A 21766-nucleotide genomic window follows, 5' to 3' on the forward strand; every position below is an offset into this window, starting at 1 on the left:
TCCTTCCGAGACCTGGCTTCCCGCCCAAAGACCTCTTGCCTCATGTGCTCCAGGCTTTTATACCCTATCCCATGATGCACCACTTCCTGTGCCAAACCCAATGGGATGGTAACTAAGCCTGTGTGTCATTGGCTGGGTTTCCTCCACTGTCCAACATACCTCTCCATTGGATACAGTGGGGACATTCCCTCAGCCCACATGAATCACACATGGAACACATGAGCAGGCCTAACTAACAATCAGGCTCCCCTGATAAGCAGAAGGAGCAACTAGGCTTTACCTACCTAGCACCTATCTAGGAGGGTGCTACATGTAGTTTTGATCCAAATTTCTATACTTCTGCTCTAATGTATTATAAAAATTAAGAGCTCAGAATTAGTTATTTGTTGCCTTAAAGTGGTTTAAAGGCAGAAGGCTTTTTTTTATCTTCATGCATAGAAACCTTCTGTGTGCAGCAGGCCCCCTAATACCTGAGCCCCAGCTCTATCCAGCGATGTGCACGATTGCCTCGGCTGTCCGGGATTCTCCCTCCTAATTGGCTGTGACACAGCATTACCACCCACTGCTGTCAGTCAAAATCATTTAGCTAATCAGGAGAGAGAGCGGGGCTGAATTATGGCTCCGTGTCTGAATGGAAACAGGGAGCCCCGGCTCAGGTACCCCATAGCAAGCTGCTTGTTGTGGGGGACACTCAGCAGGAGGGAGGGGCCAGGAGCGCCGATGAGGGACCTAAAAAGAGGAGAATCTGGGCTGCTCTGTGCAAAACCACTGCACAGAGCAGGTAAGTATGAAATGTTTATTATTTTTTGAACAATCGTGGTGCTTTATTGAGGAAACGGAAAACAATCGATATTATACATTACATCGCAGTGTCTTGCCATACATAGATTTCATACATAGAATGAACATCGTAAACAGAAAATACAATGCAAGCCCATAAGCACAAAACATAAAAGCAACTTGCAATCTGGAGCCACTCTCATCAGATAGGAGTGTTAGCCAAGAGTCCAAGGGGACCACACCTTTTCAAGCTTCCACGGGCATCCCCTGTTCATGTATGTCATTTTATAGGGGAGGGCCGCATTAACCACGGCCTCCCAGGCTGAACAGGCGAGGACCATTTCATCAAAATCTCCTTCCTAGCATAGTAAAGAAGATATAAAATGAGAAGCTTAGCATGATGGGGATGCTGTTTATCGTCATGGATACCCAGTAAGGCCCAGGCCTTAAAAAGGAGACTTTAGTATCACTTTAGAAAACATAAATAAAGATAGGCAGCCCATCTCGGCACTGGCCTGGCCATTTAAATAGCACTAACCTTAGTGTTTGTATTCTGAAATTGAAGACTAGGGTTCATTAAGTTGCCCCTCGTGGTCATATTCAAATTGTGTTTGCCCTTAACCTTAGCTTTCTCAGTGTTTGAGTAAGAATGGGTGGCTCTTTATTGACTTGTCAAGCTGTTGGTTTGCATTTCAGGCCAAGCATCTTATGACCCAATCTATTTATTTCACTGTTTTGTGGTGGGGAAACAGGTAAAGGAATCCTGCTGAAAATCCCTCCTCCTGCACGTTTTTATGAATAAGGCTAGTGTCTGCAGCAGTTAGGGCAGCGTGACCAAATCCTTCAGAAAACGTAATGCTAGCAGCATGGGCCTATTGTGGGATACAGCTGTGGGCGGTGTTGGTTACTTTGCTAGAGATTGCTCATTCAACAGAAGCCTATGAAGGAGAACCTGCAGTGGAATTAAATGAGGAGGAAGAAATGATACTGCAGGGAGAAGAATGTGGAAGGGTAAACCACTGTTTGGGAAAAGTTAAACAATGGTTCTCTGGCAGCGACAGTCCATGTTTATTGCTGTGCTAATGGGCCTCCAAATTATTTTACAATGTGGAGTTTAGTGGTTTATTACCAAGAAATAAAAACTGTTAACAGCTGGATAGCCGCATTAAAGACTGCTGAGTGACTGCATAAAGCATAAAAAGTAGTAGCGGTGTACAGCATATAGGGCGAGAACTTGTTTTAACCCTTTAAGATATGCGCTTTTATTTACAATATAGGCTATAAATCAGAGTCTTTAATTCGGCAAGGAGACCTAGGATGAAAGAAATCGGTGAAATCTGATTTCTGCTTTGAATTTTATGATAAAACAGTACAATGAGAAACAGCCTTCGGCAAGTAGAGATAGGTTGAAGGCATTTTTCTTTTTCCTCTAGTTCTTAAAAAGCCACAGAAGTTAATAATGTAGCCCATTTAAGAAGGCAAGCGCCACAGGAATTTAAATCTAATCACCACAAATAAACAAGCCGTCTTACAGCTGTTTGCTGGTGTCATTTTCTTAGCTGGCAAACCAGCATCATGTGGCTGACCTGAACCTGTGTTGCTCATGTGGAAGTTAAAGTATTGAGTTGGCACTGTTTCTGCATAATCTGCAGGTCACGATGATCATCTCGTGCCAAAATGGTACACTATTTACGTTCTACATGTGAGAATGGACTGGCATGTTGAGTCCACCGACATCTGTGCAAATAAATCTAGATAACCGTGCATCATAATACTACTATGTTGCACTTACCAATGCAGTTTTTCCTTTGCTTGCTGTATTTTTCTTTAAATCCCCATACACACGCGTCGAAATTCGGCCAGGAATTTTCGTCCGACCGATCTGACGATTTTCGGCTTGTTAGTATGATGCTTCCGACAACTGACTCCAGAATTTTTTCGGCCGAAAAGTCGGTGTGCAGGCTATAAAATTTTTGTCCTCCGTCAAAACACGTCCGATTATCGTGCAGTCAGTACAGATTTCTACAGGGAAAAATCTTATGAGCAAGACTGGGCATGCTCAGAGAAGAAAGAACACAAAGAAAGCAAACCAACACATCACTTCTGAAGTAGAATTCTGTCGTGCGAGAAAATTCCTATGCAGTCTAGAGCACATTCCAACCAACAGACACCACTCTGGACAAAAGACAGATGACCGGTCGGCGGAAATTTGTTGCGTGTGTACGGGGCTTAACTCTAGGTTTTTGGAGCTTGTATACCACACACGGTCAGGATGGACCTGCAAAGTACAAATGTGCAAGATAGGTAAATAATCTTCAGAATCTGACAATACCAGAGTCCTAGATTTGTGGTACCTACCTCCCATTTATTGTGCTCCTCCTGCCAGACCCTACATCAATACAGGACACAGTAGTTAGTGTTACTGAACCCAGGACCCTGCATTCACTATATCTGGTCTCCCAGATATGAAATGCAATCGTTTTAGTAAATATAAACTGCTAAATACCTTTTCCCATCAGCAGTTAGAGCAGTCTTGTGACTTCTATCAGTGTCTGGTTAAAGTTGTAGAAGGAGTTTTCATTCTCACCTAATAGTCCAGTGAGGCTGCAGGTCCCCTGACCCTCAGTCTGGACAGTGCTGATTGGCCCTGTGCTAATCACATGCCCCCTCCCAAGAAAAAATAAATAAAACTAGCAATACACACCAAACTGAGCATGTGCAGATTGCCCTCAAGGCTGTGTTCTATCAGGAGATGATTTGGGGTCTGTGGAAAAAGGGGAGGATCAGAGAAGACAGAATCAAACAGCCTTTTTACGCAATGCAGAGTATTAACCCCTTAGATTCCACAGGGAGTATAACCAGCATACTTTACTGCGCATACAGACTGATTTTACTGTTGTGGGTTTAGTAACACTTTAAAGCGGAGTTCCGGGCACAAAATCGACCTTTTTTTTTTTTTTTTGTGCCCATCCGCTTGGTCTTCACCTGAAAAGGAATTGTATAGTTAGGTTTTTTTTTTTTTTTTTTTACTTACCTTGTAATTGTAGAAAGAAATACTCACCTTTCGTCACTTCCTCCCTCTGCGGCCTCGGCCCGCGCCGTCTCTTCCGGCTTGCAATGATTCCTGGGAGCTGAACGTCATCGCTCCCAGGAATCAATGCGACGACACCAGCCCCGCTCGTCACTTCCGGGGCGACGCCACATTCCCTGCTAAACAGCTTCTGGGCATGCCATGTGGAGGAATGCGGCGCCGCACCGGAAGTGACGAGAGGAGCCGGTGAAGGCGCATTCTGGGAGAAGAAGACGCGGAAGAGGACGCAGAAGAGGATCGCGCCGGCTTCAGCTGCCTACAACAGAGATGGCAACGCTGGAGAAGAAATTTTAAAAGTGAGTATTTCTTCTTGCAGGTAAGTGCTAACCGGGACAGATCAGATGCTAGCCATTGTGGAATGTACTAGCCCTGACTGTCCCGGGGGTATGTTTATTGAAATTTTGTTTTTGTGCCCGGAATTCTGCTTTAAGTAGGGGATGGTGGGAGAACCCATGGAATAAAGCAGGAGAGCAGGTATCCAACACGTATGAAATGTGTAATTTCTTGAAGATTCTTTGGCCAGCGGTTACTCAGAGTGGAGCTCAGTGGTTCAGGCAGCAGAAGAGTTGGTGCGCATTAGGTGTCTAATTTGCAGGGAGCCCTTTTTTGTGCATTCCTTTTTTTTGCAGTAGAGTCAGTTTAAATAAGCCGTAAACAAATGATTCTCAGATCTCCTATGCATATTCTTTCTCTTGGGTGATTGATGTATAACCGTAAACTTTGGTATCTTCATAGAACATACAACCTTGGTTCTGGCTGCCCCTCTCTGCCAATCGCTTCACTGGCTTCCATTAGCCCAACTTATAAAATTCAAACTACTGACCACAACCTACAAAGCCATCCACAACACTGCCCCCAGCTACATCGCCAACCTCATCTGCAGATATCACCCAAATTGTCCTCTACTTACCTCTCAAGACATCTTCCTCTCTAGCTCCCTTCTTACCTCCTACCATGCTCTCCTTAAGGACTTCTCAACCTCTCCCATCCTCTGGAACTCCCTACCCTAGTATGTCCAGTCAGCTCCTACCCTGTCCTCCTTTAGGTGATCATTTATTTAGGGGAGCCTACCCCACCTCCACTTAAAAACTGTACTTGAGTCTTCGCCATCAGATCATCCCCTGCAACTCTTACCTTTTGTACCACCTCCCCCTCCCTTTGGATTGTAAGCTCCATGATCAGGGCACTCCTATTCATTCTCTATAGAACTGTTATGATTGTACTTTCCCCCTTTATAATGTAAAGCGCTACGCAAACTGTTGGCGCTATATGAATCCTGTATAATAGTCTTGGGGAGGAATTGGCAGAATAAAATCAAAACCAAGTGACTAACTTTTCTGCTTGAGATTGATTTGCCAGTAGGTGAATGATCCCAAGTGAAGTAGCCCATGAACTTTTAGATGTTGCTCAATATTGGCTATAGACACTGCTGCAGTAATTGTCGCAGCTCTGAGTTGCTGGATGCCTTGTTAACTTTGACTTCAAATTTAGATTAAGTTTTAGTTTTAGTCCTAGTCTTTTGACTAAAATGCCATTTTTGTTTTAGACCTATTTTAGTCGACTAAAATCTGCATTACAATTTAGTTTTATTAAAATCGCATTGGGTTTAGTTAAATTGTAATGCATTATTTAAAGTGCTTGTAAAGGCTGAAGGTTTTTTACCTTCATGCATTCTATACATGAAGGTAAAAAACATTCGGTGTGCAGCTCTCCCCTCAGCCTCCCCAATACTTAAGCTCAATCTCGATCCAGCAATGTGCACGAGACCTGAGGCTCTCTTGGGTCTCTCCCTCCTGATTGGCTGAGAGTGGCGGGGCTGCTCTGTGCAAAACCGCTGCACAGAGCAGATAAGTATAACATGTTTGTTATATTTTTTTAAAAGTAAAAAATGTTCCTTTAAAATCACTTTAAGCATTTCTCTAGAATTTCCAGGAGTAAAAAATCGAATTATGTAGTGGGAATGGGAGTGAGGCAGAGAACTGGTCTGGAGAGGCTGTTATTTTACTCAGTGCTAAGAACTGCTACCTTGCTGGGAGGGGAAAACGCCACATTGTTTACAGGGCATTGCTCCAGAACTCCTAGGCAGCAGGCAGAAAGAGGGGGGCCTGTGTGTTTCTGCCAATACAGCTTGCTGAGAGTCAGGGTACTGAGGCTTTAAATTGTTACTAAACCCAGGACCCTGCATTCACTATATCTGGTCTCCCACAGTACACAAAACATGGAAATGCAATAGTTTTAGTAAATATAAACTGCTAAATACCTTTTCTCATCAGCAGTATATAGCAGTTTTGTGACTTCTATCAGTGCCTGGTTAAAGCTTGTAGGAGAAGTTTTCATACTGCACTGGCTGTCCTATCAGGATGCAGGATCCCTAACCCTGTCTGGGCAGTGCTGATTGGCCCTGTTCTGATCACATGCACTCTCCCAAGAACCAAAAAAAAAAACCCCACTAGCAATACACAGCAAACTGAGCATGTGCAACCTGACTCCAGTAACTCTATCACATCTGGACATGTTATGGGGACAATGCAAAAAGAGGATGATCTGTGCATACAGGATCAAACATCCTTTTTACACAATGTAGAGGATTAACCTCCTACATTCCACAGTGAATAGAACGAGCATGCTTTACTGCATCTACAGATTGACTTTACTGTTGTGGGTTTAGTAACACTTTAACAGACACACAGAGATTCGAGGAAAGTGGAAGTCCGGGTGCAGTAAATGCTCCTCCCTCACATTTTTATTCCATTTTCTCTTGTTGACAAAATTTGGACTTGATTTTCATCATGTGAAAAGTAAGACCCCCAAAAATGAGGCCTGCTATAGCGCTTGCCTGAAATAAACCAAGATTGGACAATAGCTTGTCAGTACCCAAGTTTGGAATAATGGTGGGCTTCAGATAAAGTGCTGGGTGCTATCGAGTAATATAGGGATGAATTAATATACAATAAGTGATAAATAATACAATTTGAAATGATTTAAAATAGTTGAGGTAGATATCACAATAGTAAAATAAACGACGGATAAGCAGTAATAATAATGGTGAGGAAGGTGCTATATATGAGTGATAGAAGCAATCAAATAAAAATAAAATTATATCACAGTAAATACATATATTCAATGAATTTCATGAATTAGTGCCTCAGGTGCAAAATGTGCAGGTAGGAAAAGTCCATAAATAAAAGTTCATAAGTGACTCAGGGGAAAATGCAGGTATATCTTGAGTGCCAATAAAAGGAAAAGTGCAAGTGCTCTGTGTTGAATCCTCCAATGATCCAGTGCTGGTACTTGTGGTGTCACCGTGGGGGATAATGGGAGAACACACTCACCAGATATTGTGGGTCTTGTATACCGTACGGTATTAAGACCTATAATCGCTTTATGGCCACCAGGGCCAGAGAAGACACGGCTTTGTAGTACCGCTATACTCAGGATCCCCTCTCCTGGATAGCCTCGATCCTCAGGGTCTGGTCAGGGTATACAGTGTAAAAAAAAGGCTCCAGATAGTGTTGTACCATTTAAAAATATCTTTAACGTAGGTAGGTATACAATGTATAAAAACGAAAAAAACCGCAAGCCGAAATGCGGTGAATACCCCACTCACGGGCACCATTTCGGCTGGTGGTTTTTTATTAAAACCCACCTATTGGAACACCCATAGGCGCGAGGGATATACATATATTTTCTTGTAGTATATATTTTTCTCATCTGTTGATTTTCATCATAGTTTTCATATTTTTCTCATCTCTTGATTTTCATCATAGTTTTCATTAACTAACTAAATTCAAATTTTATTTTCGTCTAGTTTTCGTCACTGAAAACATGCGGCTGACGAAAATATTTTCGTCTACGAAATTCACACTTCTTGACTCATAGCTGCTATGAAAAAAAGCCGGGAATTTTTTGAATATTTTTAACTGGTAAAGATCTAGAACATAAGTAAGCCCAACATTATAGTGGTGTCCCTTTTTAAATTAATAAAAGCATTGAAGATAGCCACAGAAATAAAGTTGAACATCATGTCTGTATCCGAGGGATAAGGGATTGGAAATGGTGTTCCGTTTTGGACTATGTTTACCTGTGTGTCCATGTTAGCCTGGATGCTAGCCTGAAGGCTCTATGTATTAAACTTTGAGTAGACTCTACTTGACACTACTAAGGAAGTCAGCAGGAAACATTTTAACTGCTGAGGTTACAGTGTTTACGCGTTTGCCTTTCTGCCTGCCAGAAATCCTTGCTTCTGGAATCATTTCAGGAAGGAAGTATTGAATTAGCAAATATTTGTAATGTCTTTAATGTTAGAAGCTGAAAGACTTAGACACTCCTTCATCTTGGAGATAAAAGTTATCAGCACTAAAATTGGTCTCTATTAATGTTCGTTCGAGTAGTTCCCACATTTCGTTTTAAACTCCAGACTCCATATTTACTGATTATGATGTCTACACTTCTTTATGTGCGTTTTAATTATTTTTAATCACATTGAATACAAATGACTTTGCTTATTGTTAATGCATACCACTGTTCCTACTTAATCAGCAGGCAAAAGAACAGTTCTGATCTCATGTGGTCCAAGCCTGTTTTTAGAACTGCTTTTGCATTTATATTTGTGATTTAGAACAGAACCCATAATGTGTAGAATCTGCAGCTGTATATGTGGATTTTATTTTGCTGGTCTTTTCAATTCTTCCCTGCGCTGTTTGTATGCCATCCAGTTTGCTTGACTTATTTTAATGTTGTGCGTTTGAAATCGACACTCATTGACAGGTCATTTCTTTACAGAAAGCTACAACAGCATTCGTAGAATATATAAATTAAGCTAATAGTGTCTAAATACATGGAAATATGGCATTTTTAGTTGTACAATACTAGCAATGTCAAGTCGGTTTCTGTCGCACACAATTACTATAATTTTCTATAATTGATGTTAGAAATAACCTTACAGTGCTACCTTTCATGTGTGATTGTATTGTCCTATTTGTCTGGTTCCTGTTGATGCAAATTCCAGGGTAATAGCACCAGCATACACTTTTTGTTCAGCCATAACATTCTTATCTTTTAGGACTTAAAGGGAAAAGTAAAGGCACATTACTTTGTTTTGTAGACATCCTCCTAGACTTAAAGTATATTATTTAGCATATGACTTGAAGGTAACCTGAGTAACGAAGAGACAATTTACACCTGGGTATCATGGTGTCTATAGTAGAGACTCTACAAAGCCTGGAATAGAATGGTTTTACAAAGGGTTAAAACATGACACATCGTGTTTGTTGTGATCAAATGTACCTTACATACATTAGAAAACTTTTTTTTTTTTGAACACTGGTCTTTTTTTTTAATTATTATTGTTGTTGTTGTTGTTTTTTTTTTTTTTTTTTTTAGGCACAAGATTAAAGCTAGCCATAAATTTTTTTTTTTTTTTTGGTTTGGATCCTTGGCATTATTTTGGCTGAACAAAGAAAAAAACTTGTGTATGGTCAGCTTTAATCTTAGTTGTGCTTACATTTTTGGGATGTGGTGCTAGATAATCTTTGTTCAGCCAAAATAAAGCCAAGGATCGAAACCAAGATAATCTAGCACCACATCCCAAAAACGTAAGCACAACTAAGATTAAAGGTGGCCATACACAAGCTTTTTTTTCTTTGTTCAGCCAAAATAATGCCAAGGATCCAAACCAAGATAATCTAGCACCACATACCAAAAACGTAAGCACAACTAAGATTAAAGTTGGCCATACACAAGTTTTTTTTCTTCAGCCAAAATAATGCCAAGGATATATTGGTCTCGGTGGTCAATATACCCCTTCTATAACCCCGCTATCTGCGGCTGAGGATCGTGACTGAGGATTGTTGGAACATCTTTCTCCTCAAGTCTACGATTAGATAGAATGAGTTAGTGGGTCGATCTTTATTAAGTGTTTGGGGATTTGACTCTTTTTACTTCCCTGTCTTAATGACTTTTGTAAATGCCAGGCTTATCTAGACTTTTTTTAAAATCACTACCCTTCTGCCGTTAAATTAGAAGTTCTACAGGTAATGCTGTATCAGCTGAAAAACAGTATTTCGAAAACCCCTGTGTCTCGAGAAGCCCCTGAATTATTATGCTGTGTTCTTGGAGGTGCTTTCTAGAATAAAGGTTTTCAAGCCTTGACCTTCTCCAGCAGTGCATGTTATGTACGCACAGTAGGTGAGGTCTGAGAACTGGTTAGAGAAGGAAGTACAATATTCAAAGGAAGGAAACTGTCCAGCTGTCTTTTTACTGACCTCCTTTTTTTCTACACGTTTATTGGTTGTGCCAATACTCTAAACTTTCATAATCATTGTTTGGCTTTCATTGCCAGTACTCTTTTGTATACAGATAAGGTTTGTGACATGCAGCTAAATTATTGGAATCCTGTTTAATATTTCAAAGAAAAGGTCCAGATTTAATGAGTTTTTTTTGTCTTTCCTAGTGTCATCAGCAAAGTGGTATCCGCTCCAGATGCAAAGGCAACTACAACACCATCCTTGCCTAAATCACCTCCACCTGCCCCGTCTCCAGCACCCGTTCCAGTTGTTGTTGTGCCTCCTCCAGTCCAAGCCCCTCCTACCCCTGCAGCTGCATCACCCGCTCCAAATCCACCTCCTGCTGCCCCTGCACCAAATAAAGAAAACTCAAAGGCTCCTTACAGGAGTGTTGTAACAGAGACCGTCAGCACCTATGTGGTAAGTGTGGTCGGGATTAATAATCTTTTTCTTTACAGCATGTATTTATTATTATTCCATATAGATGTAGAGTTATAAACATTAAATAATTAAATAATAAAAATAAAATATAATATGTGTACTTATCTCTAATATTTACTGCTCTGGTCATGTGATCTGCAGCTCTGGCTGTGTCAGTGCTTTGCTGCTGCAGGGGAGAGCGCCAACAGCTGGGTCATGGGAGCCTATGTATGGGTCACGTCACAACTCTTGAAATTCACAGCTGCTGTCAAGCATTCTGTTAAAGTAGACAACCACAAGGGGATCACCCCAACTCATGCACACAGTGAAGCACAGAAGCACTTTATCTGCACCTGATGGACACTTGATTGATTATATGAGCTATATGATTTAATATATATGAATTTGGAGTATATTTATTGCGTGATCTTGCGAGATTTGCACAGTATATACTTTGCACATTTGCACTATTTTTGTATTTAATTTGTTTAATATATCAGCGGCGGTGCAACACTTGGGTTCACAACTTTCCACAACCACATACTGCATCTTTGACAACAGCATGGCTTCATAGTTGAAAAGTCTAGGTGCTGAACTGGTCTGACTGCAGTCGAGACCTTTCACCAACTGAAAATATTTGGCCCATCTTGAAACTAAAAATATGACAAAGATCACCCAGGTTTTTTAAACAGAACCCTATATCAGGCAAGAATGGGACAACATTCCTCTCCCAAAACTCCGACTGGTCTCCTCAGTTTACATATGTGTGTAGAGTGTTGTTAAAAGAGGGGATGCTACACTGTTGTAAACATGGCCCTTTCCTCACTTTTTTTTTGTGTTGCTGCCATCAATTTCAAAATTATCTTATTTTTTTTCTTAAAATTGTATGCGTTTTCTTAGTTTAAACATTGGATACGTTTTCTGTTTTCCAACTCTTTTTTGGAATTGGGGTTGTATCTGCCTTCACTATACAAGTAAGTGGCCCTCTTGGTTGGTTCTTATTTAAAAAAAATATAAATAAAAATGACATGGCAAATGTTCTGATGGTTCACATTGCTTGAAAGCTTTGGGTGGTTTTAGGTCAGCACTACTGTTACATGGGGACTAAATGGAATGTATTGCAGTTAAGGCAATTTTCTAACAGAATTGAAGTGGTGAACATTACCTCATCAGTAGGACTACATTTCCAGTTTAATTTTACTTGTCCTTTATTTCAAAGTGACAACGATGTCATAAAGTAAATGGAAAGTTACTCAGTAACAACTTTTTATACCCTTGATGTTATCAGCAAGTTGAATAGGAGTGTTTGGCTAATAAGTAAAAATACAAAGCTTGGAACTTAGCAAGTCTAATAAAGTGTATTTTTTAAGGAGAACGTTCCTCCTCATTTACATAAATATGTTGGCGTACATAAAAATTGCTAGTATTCAAATACTGCTTCAAATTTTTTTCTGTTGGATTTCCTCCTGCAATTCGATCTGTATGCAAATATTCCAACCACACGTATGTTTATAAGGTGGGGGATGTACTTCATAGTAGTAGTAATAGAATAGTTAAAAAAAAAAAAAAATATATAAAAAGACCTCTTGTACCTGGGAAACAGTACACATAGCTGTAAAAAGATCAGTAATACAGCGAAGGAGTACAGAGCCGTAAAATGAAAATGGAACATTTTACTTTTGAGTGCATTTTACAGATTCCTCCATCCATACAAACAAGGTGGATGGAGGAAATAAAGTAACATTAAAGGTTCACCCAAAAAAAAAAACATTTCATACTTACCTGCCCTGTGCAGAGGTTTTGCACAGAGCAGTCCCAATCCTCCTCTTTTCGGGTCCCCCGCCGACGTTCCACTTCTTCAGCCAGTGACCCACTGGTGCATGCTCGCTAAGACACACAGCTGTGGCTCGGCCCGCTCCCTACCTCCCGCTGCTGTCTAAGCCAATGAGAAATGAGAGACCCAGGTGAAGCTCAGCTCTTGTGCACATAATTGGATCAAGAGGAAAATCAGATGAGTATTGGGGAGGGGGGCGCTACACACAGGTTTTCAACCTTCATGCATGGAATGCATAAAGGTAAAAAAAAAAAAAACCTTGAGCCTTTACAACCCCTTTTACAGTTCCTAACAGTGGTGGCTGGTGCTCAATTTTTTTTTTTTTTGGGGGGGGGGGGGAGGGAGCGCGCGCAAACAGAAAATGTAATGGGCATTGCTTTGTGGCAAAAAAAACGCTGTAAAAAATTGCGTGACTTTGAGGTCACAAAAGTGTGAAAGGGGCCCCCTTCAATGCAGAGTGACCATCGTGCCCCCATTCAATGCAGAATGACCAGCGTGCCCACTTCAATGCAGAATGACCAGCGTGCCCCCTTCAATGCAGAGTGACAAGCGTGACCCCATTCAATGCAGAATGACCAGCGTGCCCCCATTCAATGCAGAGTGACCAGCGTGCCCCCATTCAATGCAGAGTGACCAGCGTGCCCCCATTCAATGCAGAGTGACCAGCGTGCCCCCATTCAATGCAGAGTGACCAGCGTGCCCCCATTCAATGCAGAGTGACCAGCGTGCCCCCATTCAATGCAGAGTGACCAGCGTGACCCCATTCAATGCAGAGTGACCAGCGTGCCCCCATTCAATGCAGAGTGACCAGCGTGCCCCCATTCAATGCAGAGTGACCAGCGTGCCCCCATTCAATGCAGAGTGACCAGCGTGCCCCCATTCAATGCAGAGTGACCAGCGTGCCCCCATTCAATGCAGAGTGACCAGCGTGCCCCCATTCAATGCAGAGTGACCAGCGTGCCCCCATTCAATGCAGAGTGACCAGCGTGCCCCCATTCAATGCAGAGTGACCAGCGTGCCCCCATTCAATGCAGAGTGACCAGCGTGCCCCCATTCAATGCAGAGTGACCAGCGTGCCCCATTCAATGCAGAGTGACCAGCGTGCCCCCATTCAATGCAGAGTGACCAGCGTGCCCCCATTCAATGCAGAGTGACCAGCGTGCCCCCATTCAATGCAGAGTGACCAGCGTGCCCCCATTCAATGCAGAGTGACCAGCGTGCCCCCATTCAATGCAGAGTGACCAGCGTGCCCCCATTCAATGCAGAGTGACCAGCGTGCCCCCATTCAATGCAGAGTGACCAGCGTGCCCCCATTCAATGCAGAGTGACCAGCGTGCCCCCATTCAATGCAGAGTGACCAGCGTGCCCCCATTCAATGCAGAGTGACCAGCGTGCCCCCATTCAGTGCAGAGTGACCAGCGTGCCCCCATTCAGTGCAGAGTGACCAGCGTGCCCCCATTTCAGTGCAGAGTGACCAGCGTGCCCCTTTCAGTGCAGAGTGACCAGCGTGCCCCCTTTCAGTGCAGAGTGACCAGCGTGCCCCCTTTCAGTGCAGAGTGACCAGCGTGCCCCCTTTCAGTGCAGAGTGACCAGCGTGCCCCCTTTCAGTGCAGAGTGACCAGCGTGCCCCCTTTCAGTGCAGAGTGACCAGCGTGCCCCCTTTCAGTGCAGAGTGACCAGCGTGCCCCCTTTCAGTGCAGAGTGACCAGCGTGCCCCCTTTCAGTGCAGAGTGACCAGCGTGCCCCCTTTCAGTGCAGAGTGACCAGCGTGCCCCCTTTCAGTGCAGAGTGACCAGCGTGCCCCCTTTCAGTGCAGAGTGACCAGCGTGCCCCCTTTCAGTGCAGAGTGACCAGCGTGCCCCCTTTCAGTGCAGAGTGACCAGCGTGCCCCCTTTCAATGCAATTCAATTCCCCTGAAATCAGCGTGCCCCCTTCAATGTAGAGAGATCAGCGTGCCCCCTTCAATGTAGAGAGATCAGCGTGCCCCCTTCAATGTAGAGAGATCAGCGTGCCCCCTTCAATGTAGAGAGATCAGCGTGCCCCCTTCAATGTAGAGAGATCAGCGTGCCCCCTTCAATGTAGAGAGATCAGCGTGCCCCCTTCAATGTAGAGAGATCAGCGTGCCCCCTTCAATGTAGAGAGATCAGCGTGCCCCCTTCAATGTAGAGAGACCAGCGTGCCCCCATTCAATGCAGAGAGACCAGCGTGCCCCCATTCAATGCAGAGAGACCAGCGTGCCCCCATTCAATGCAGAGAGATGAGCGTGCCCCCATTCAATGCAGAGAGATCAGTGTGCCCCCATTCAATGCAGAGAGATCAGTGTGCCCCCCTTCAATGCAGAGAGATCATCGTGCCCCTTTTCAGTGCAGAGTGACCAGCGTAGCGTGTGTGTCCCCCTCCCCCCCCGACCAGTGCACTTACCTGATGCAGCGGCGGCTTCTCCTCAGTCTCCCGCCTCCTCCTCGGCCAATGTCCTGGTTTTTGCCTTTCGGCCAATCAGGAAGCGGGTCTCGAACCCGCTTCCTGATTGGCCAGGAGGAGGATCCGAGTGACAATAGCGAATTTTCATTTGCTATTGTCACACAATGGGTGGCCTCAGGGGGCACTGCTCTGCGCCCCGGGTCCTCCCTTTTCTGAAGCCTATTAAAGCCTCTGGCTCTAATCAGGTGACTCAGAAAAAAAAATCCCATTGAACTCCATGCTTCCGGCGCCCCGCATGTAGATTAGGGGACCAGACGCATGGATAGGGGGGGCAGCGCCCCCAACGCATCAGCCGCCACTGGTTCCTAACATCAAGAAATCAGATGTATCCTATTTTTGAATGTGATTGATAATGCTGGAAGCTGAAAGGGTAGAAGTTTTACAACAAAGGCTTGAGAAAGTACACTTCATATTGACCCCTTTGTTAAGCTGGGTGCACTTATTCTGCAAGGTTTTATGGAGAGCATACATAAGGTATTCTAATTTATTTTTAAAGTACATTGAACTCTCTGTCTTTGGCACAGTTTCAGGGTTTACTGCATAGAAATGATAGCTAATGAAATAGAATTGCTCTACTTCTGGTACATTTTCTGGGTTTCCTGGGACATTGGAAATGAATTCATGTGTTGAATTTAACAAACCTGTAAAGAAGCCAGGTTTTGTAAAAGTTTAATTGTCCACGTGTGCAAATTATAAACAAGGATGCATAGAGAACTATACTGATCAGCCATAACTTCATGACAGGTAAACACATTGATTATCTCCTTACAATGGCATCTGAAAGTCAGTGGGATATCTTAGGCAGCAAATAAACATGTTGTCCTTGAATTTGATGTGTTGAAAGCAGAAACAAATGGGCATCGCAGTTTGTTGTTTATGGGGCCGAGTAGCCACAGACCAGTCAGGGTGACCAGTGTCCACAATATGCCTACAATGGGTATGTAAGCACCAGAACTGAACCACAGAGCAATGTAGGAAGGTGGCCTGGTCTGATGAATCATGTTTTTTTACTCGAATCGTAAATGGCTATGTGTTTGTGTGTGTGTCTACGGCTTTCTTGGGGAAGAAATAGCACCAAGATACACTATGGCAAGAAGGCAAGCTAGTGGAGGCAGTGCGATACTTTGGGCAATGTTTTGTTGGGAAGCCTTGGGTCCTGCCAATCATGTGGATGTTACTTGACGAGTACCACCTACCTAAACGTTCTTTACCAAGTATACCCCTTCATGGAAACCATATTCCCTGATGGCAGTGGCCTCTTTCAGCAGGATAATGTGCCCTGCCACACTGCAAAAATTATTGATGGAAAGAATGGTTTAAGGAACATAAATTTTGAGATTTTGACTTGGCCTCCAAATTCCCCAGATCTCAGTCCAATTGAACTTCTGTGGAATGTGCTGAAAAAAAAGTCCAAACCATGCAGGCCCCACCTCACAGATTGCAGGACTTAAAGAATCTGCTGCTGATGGCTTTGTGCAAGAAACCACAGCATACCCTTGGAGGTCTAGTGGTATCCATGCTTCAACGGGTCAGGGCTGTTTTGGCGGCAAAAGGGGGGCTTTTTTCATATTGGGTGGGTGGTCATAAAGGTATGGTGTATGTTCTAAACAATGAAACCATTAAAGTGGAACTTTGAGAATTAAACATAATCTACCCTGGCTTTGGGCCTCCCTGCTCTGCAACAGTTAAATGGGTTTTTTAGACTTAAGGTGCAAGAATATAGTTTTACTTGCCCTATTCCTTGGTCCTGTAGGCTCCAGCACTTTTTTCTACCCAGAGTTGTGGGCGGTCCCTCGGCTGTCCCTGCCGGGAGAACAGTGATTATTGCTAGCGGTTACGGCCACTGGCAACAATCAAATGCTAGAAATCCAATCTACTGGTTGTACCCAAGTCAATCGATAGATGGACTTGGGTACAATCAGCCTGCTTGAACTGGCCCAGATTCAAACCATCTGTGGCCAGCTTTAGGATGGATCCTTGCTGAGAAACCATGTTCTAGATCAGGGGCCTCAAAATGGCAGGCCCTTCAGCTGTTGCGGATCTTCAAGTCCCATCATGTCTCTGTCAATGGGAGTCATGCTTGTAACTCTGTCTTGCAATGCCTCATGGGAATTTTAGTTCTGCAACAGCTGGAGGGCCACTAGTTTGAGACCCCTGCTCTAGATACTGGTGTTTGATCATGTACAATTGTTTAACAAGGGCAGCACAGTGGCTTACCTAGGATTCAGACCTATGACTCTAGTGATGCAAAGCAGAAATGCTAACCACAAGACTACCTACATGGCATTTGCTTGTCCTTTCTGTACTGACGTGGGTGTTCTCCGGGTAATTCGGTTTCTTCCCACACTCCAAAGACACTGTCTGAATTGGTCCCATGCACATGAGGGACCAACCTTAGATTGTAGACTCCTTGAGGGCAGGGACTGATGTGAAGGTATAATGTATGTAAAGCACTTCATACATTGTCAGCTCTATATAAATACCTTAAATAAATAAAAATTAATGTTTACACTCTTGATTTTTTTTTTTTGTTTGCTTTAATGCCGGTTCACACTAGGGCGACCTCACAGGTCGCCGCAGGTCACCTCCCATAGGGAAGCTGCGGACCCGTTCTAATAGGAGCGACACAAGTCGCTCCGACCTAGAAAAAGGGTCCGGAGCTTCTTTGGGGCGACCGCCATAGACTTCAATGTTATGAAGTCTGTGGCGGCCGCTCCTATGTGAACGGGGGCTTAGCTGTAGGTGATTGGTGTTTTTATAAGTGGTTTTCACTGACCATAGCTGTAAATGGTACGGGTTCCTTTTTTGATCCTTTTTGTGCATGTGTACAGATTTGGGTAAATTCTGCAGTAAGACAATGGTGATAATATATTATTACACGTCAGGTCATTCCCTTCTAAAAGGTAACGTAGGCTTCCTCCAAGCCCTGGTCTGATGATCTACATATTTTTCGGTATCAAATGAAAAACCATGTTTTATGATATTGTTTTCATGAAGCTTGATAGTGTCTGGTGTGTTTTAATTTAGGTTGTTCTATGTAGGCCTTTACAGCATATTTTTCTGTTTGTAGATCCGAGATGAATGGGGCAATCAGATCTGGATCTGTCCAGGATGCAATAAACCAGATGACGGTAGTCCAATGATTGGCTGTGATGGATGTGACGATTGGTACCACTGGTAAGATATTGACAGCTGATCTGGTTAATGAAGTAATATGGCATTAAATATGGCATGCTTTGATCTTACAAGCCGCACATTTCCTTGCCTTCAAAAACATTTATAAAGTTTAGTTGTTCAAAATCACTGCCATTTGGCTGACCTTGTTCTTACTGTGTTTAATATTTTACATAAAAAAATTAATATGTACATTCTTTAAATTCAGGTATTAGCCGTTGTTTGTTTAGAACGATAAATAGGCAGGGTTATGTGCGTAGAAATTTTTCTTCCGGGTTGAGGATTGTTAAATTGCACAATGCTTGAATGGCTCTTGGTCATAACATTCCATTTAAAAACATAGCGCATGTTGCGCACCTTTATATTTACTGATAATGGCAAGAAAGCTAAGAGGCTTTGTTTATCTGTACGGCGCATAAACGAGGTAATACTGATTGACGGGAAACTGCACACATGCCGAGATTGACCAGAGATCAGCACTATTGCTTTTCAATTTAGTATTGTGTTTAGTACAGAGGTGCTGTGCTTTGTGTCTGATTTTTTTAACTGGCTGTTACTCCTGCATTTAAATTATAATTATTCATAAAAACAATTTGTTTTTAATGTTAAGCTACTCGTAGGCTTTAGCAAGAAATGTGCATTTTCAAACCTCCTTTGATCATAGCAAAGATCTTGCGTAAACCATCATCATCTGTATGGCTGAAGTTTGTCGACTTTTCAATCTCCACATAGTCAAAAGATCATAAGCAGCACGGATGCCCTGCTTTGTCTGGAAGCATTGTTTTAAAATGATCTGATGCTAAAGTATACGTTTTGTTTATGGAGCAGTCTTTTGTATAAAGACTCAATCGCACCATGTGCAGTGTGCGTTTCCGCTCCATATCAAGTCGCTGCAAGGGCATAAAGGAAGCAATGGTTTTTCGATGCGACTCATTCGTACCATAATGTTGTGTACATGTGCATTACCTTAAAAAGCGACCTGTCTGCATTTAACCTGTTGCCGCCTGCATAACACACATGTGGTGGCAAAAGCGTGATCCTAAATGCCCACATGCTGCACATATGCGTCACTGTGCAGCTGATGGTTCTGTACTTAGAGCACGCTCGCTGCATTCTCTCGGCACAGAGACAAAACTGTCAAAACAGCTCTTGCTTCCCACTAATGATCGGTAGTGGGCGGGAAAAGCACCCGATCATGTGACCACTGTGATAGCCAATCACAGTAGTTACATGATTGCCGAACCTTCCCACCCACCCACCAGGCTTACAGACTAGGGATGAGCTGATTATCGGCAAAGCCGATATCGAGGGCCAATATGCACTTATATATATAGATATAACAGAATTGGCCACCAAGGTGACGATATTGCCGATATTTGGGGAAAGTGCTGTACTGGAGTGATGCCGGCAGCTAGAGGCATCACGCCGGTACCGGCATCCATAGCCGACAGTCAGCTGTCTTGTAATGACAACCGATGCGGCTTAGAAGCCGCTCGGCTGTCATTACAAGGAGCGGCAGGGGGCGCCACCTATCCCACCAGGAGACCCAGGCAACCAGCCTGCACGGCCGCCGAAGACCCGATCAAAGCCGCATTGGGCTCTGATCGGGTCTCCATGCAAAAAAAAAAACGGAAGTGATGTCATGAGTGACATCACTTCTAGGTACTGTCTGGCTCCAGATTAAAAAAAATGACAGCTTTCAAAACAGCCAAACTTGGCGTTTTAAATGCTTTTAAGTGCAGAGGAGGTGTTTGGGGTCTTTTAGACCCCCAGATCCCACCACAAAAGTACCTGTCAAAAAAAAATAATAAAAATAAATTTTCTTTTAAAGGTACAAAAATATCGGCCAATACCGATATGTATTGGCCAAAATATTGATAACTGCAACAAAAAACCGATATCGGTCAATCACTATTACAGACCCTATTAAAGGAATGCAGAGCAGGATAGGGGTTAAAGCAATGCACATGAGCGCATGTACACCCAACACAAGTGAAAGTAAAGATATGAAAAATGTTAATATTTTCCTGTCACTTTATGGCAGATGACATGAAAACCTATGCCAACCTGCATAAAAGCGCAATGTGATGCAACAGTGTGTTTGAAAATGCGTGTTAAATGCCTGTCAGTGCACACACGTGTACAGTACGGTGTGAAAGGATCCTTAAAGATTGTTTATATGTCTAAGTACAGTGTTCTATCTGAGGCTAGCCTTAAAGTGGTTTTAAAGGCTCAAGGTTTTTCACCCTTATGCAGTCTATGCATGAAGGCACCTATGTCCAGCAGCCTCCCAGCCCCATCTAATACTTTCCTGAGCCCCATCGTGACCAGCGCTGTGCACGAGAGCCTCGGCTCTACAGGGACTCTACCTCCTCATTGGCTGAGACCGCAATGGTAGCCACTGGCTCCAGCTGCTGTCAATCACAGCCAATGAGGGGAAAGGGGGCGGGGCTGATCCATGGCTGTCTCTGTGTGAATGGAGACAGAGCAGTGGCTCAGGAAAGAGCCTGCTTGGGTGCCCCAAAAAGAGGAGGATTTGGGCTGCTCTTTGCAAAACCACTGCATAGAGCTGGTAAATAATTTTAATTGCTCATTATAAAAGCATCCCTTTCTGCACAGGGTCACTTGTATGTAAAACATACCTGCAAGTAGAAAACTGCCTATACTTACCTTTTTGGGAGCCCATTTCTTGAAAAGTCACCACTTCACTGCTCACCATTTTCTTCAGGTGGCCGGGGCAAATATTTGTTTACCTCTGCCTCTTGCTAAGGTACCTTGCGACAACTCTCATGTCCTGTATTGACGTCTGAGCTGGCAGGAGAAACCACAGTGTGTGGTAGAGGGAGCAGATATTCACATACCCAGAAGTAAGTAAATACTTGCAGCCCCCAGGGGAGCAGTGAAGTGGGCTGCTGGAAAGGTATGATTTTTGATTATGTTATACATTTCAATGACCCTGTGCTGACAAACACTTTCAATGCTTTCATTCCATCTAGCACAGTGGCTGATCTTTGGCATGTGAAAGCATCTCTAGCATAAATCATCTTTAGCATGTGATCGGTGTGTACCTTACCAAGAAGAAGACCTCTTTAATATCTTATTTTTTATTTCCTTTGAAAACTGTTTTTTTTTTTTTTTTTGTATGAGTTTATTCTAACGTCCCAATGTATTTTACATTCAACGATCATACTTCTGTCACTAGGACACTTTCACAATGTGTCTTGTCACTGAAACACTTTTATATTAAGACAAAACGGTCACTAGCTTTGTTTTAGTAATCTCATAAATTTATCTTTAGTACCGTAGTTTGAAGTTGGATTGCCCTGGGATACTAATTTTTGCAAATTATTACTGTTATACTGTTATTTGCACTGTTTAAGTGAATAGGGCCTAATGACATTAAAGGATAGGTCCACCCTAAAACTATAATCCCTGCATCTATAAACCTTCTTGATCTAACCTATCTAGCCCTGTAAAGAAGAAATCAGTATACATACCTTTTTTGAAGCGGATCCGACCTGATCTGCAGCGGCGGAAGCTCTGCAGATGACACGGCCGGCAATGGCTGTGAAATGAATGGGAAGTGTTGTCACCCATAGTTACTATGGGGCTTCTGTTGTCGGATCTGCACCCACCTCCACAGCGAAGCCGTGGCTGACAGGTCAGCGCGGGATCGGGTCAGATCAGCTTCAAAAAAAGTAT

The 21766-nt window shown here is 43.2% G+C and overlaps 1 protein-coding gene across 1 annotated transcript in view; it reads left to right on the forward strand.

Annotated features, from left to right (window-relative positions):
* TAF3 (TATA-box binding protein associated factor 3) overlaps positions 1-21766 on the forward strand; it is a 202509-nt gene that overhangs the window by 173494 nt on the left and 7249 nt on the right. The window contains exons 5-6 of the mRNA XM_082252859.1: positions 10323-10575; positions 17961-18067. Of these exons, the coding sequence (XP_082108985.1) occupies positions 10323-10575; positions 17961-18067 (360 nt within the window). The remainder of the gene's footprint in view (positions 1-10322; positions 10576-17960; positions 18068-21766) is intronic.

The sequence above is a fragment of the Pelophylax lessonae genome (assembly GCF_965119305.1).
Source record: "Pelophylax lessonae genome assembly, chromosome: 4".
Taxonomy (NCBI): Eukaryota; Metazoa; Chordata; class Amphibia; order Anura; family Ranidae; genus Pelophylax; species Pelophylax lessonae.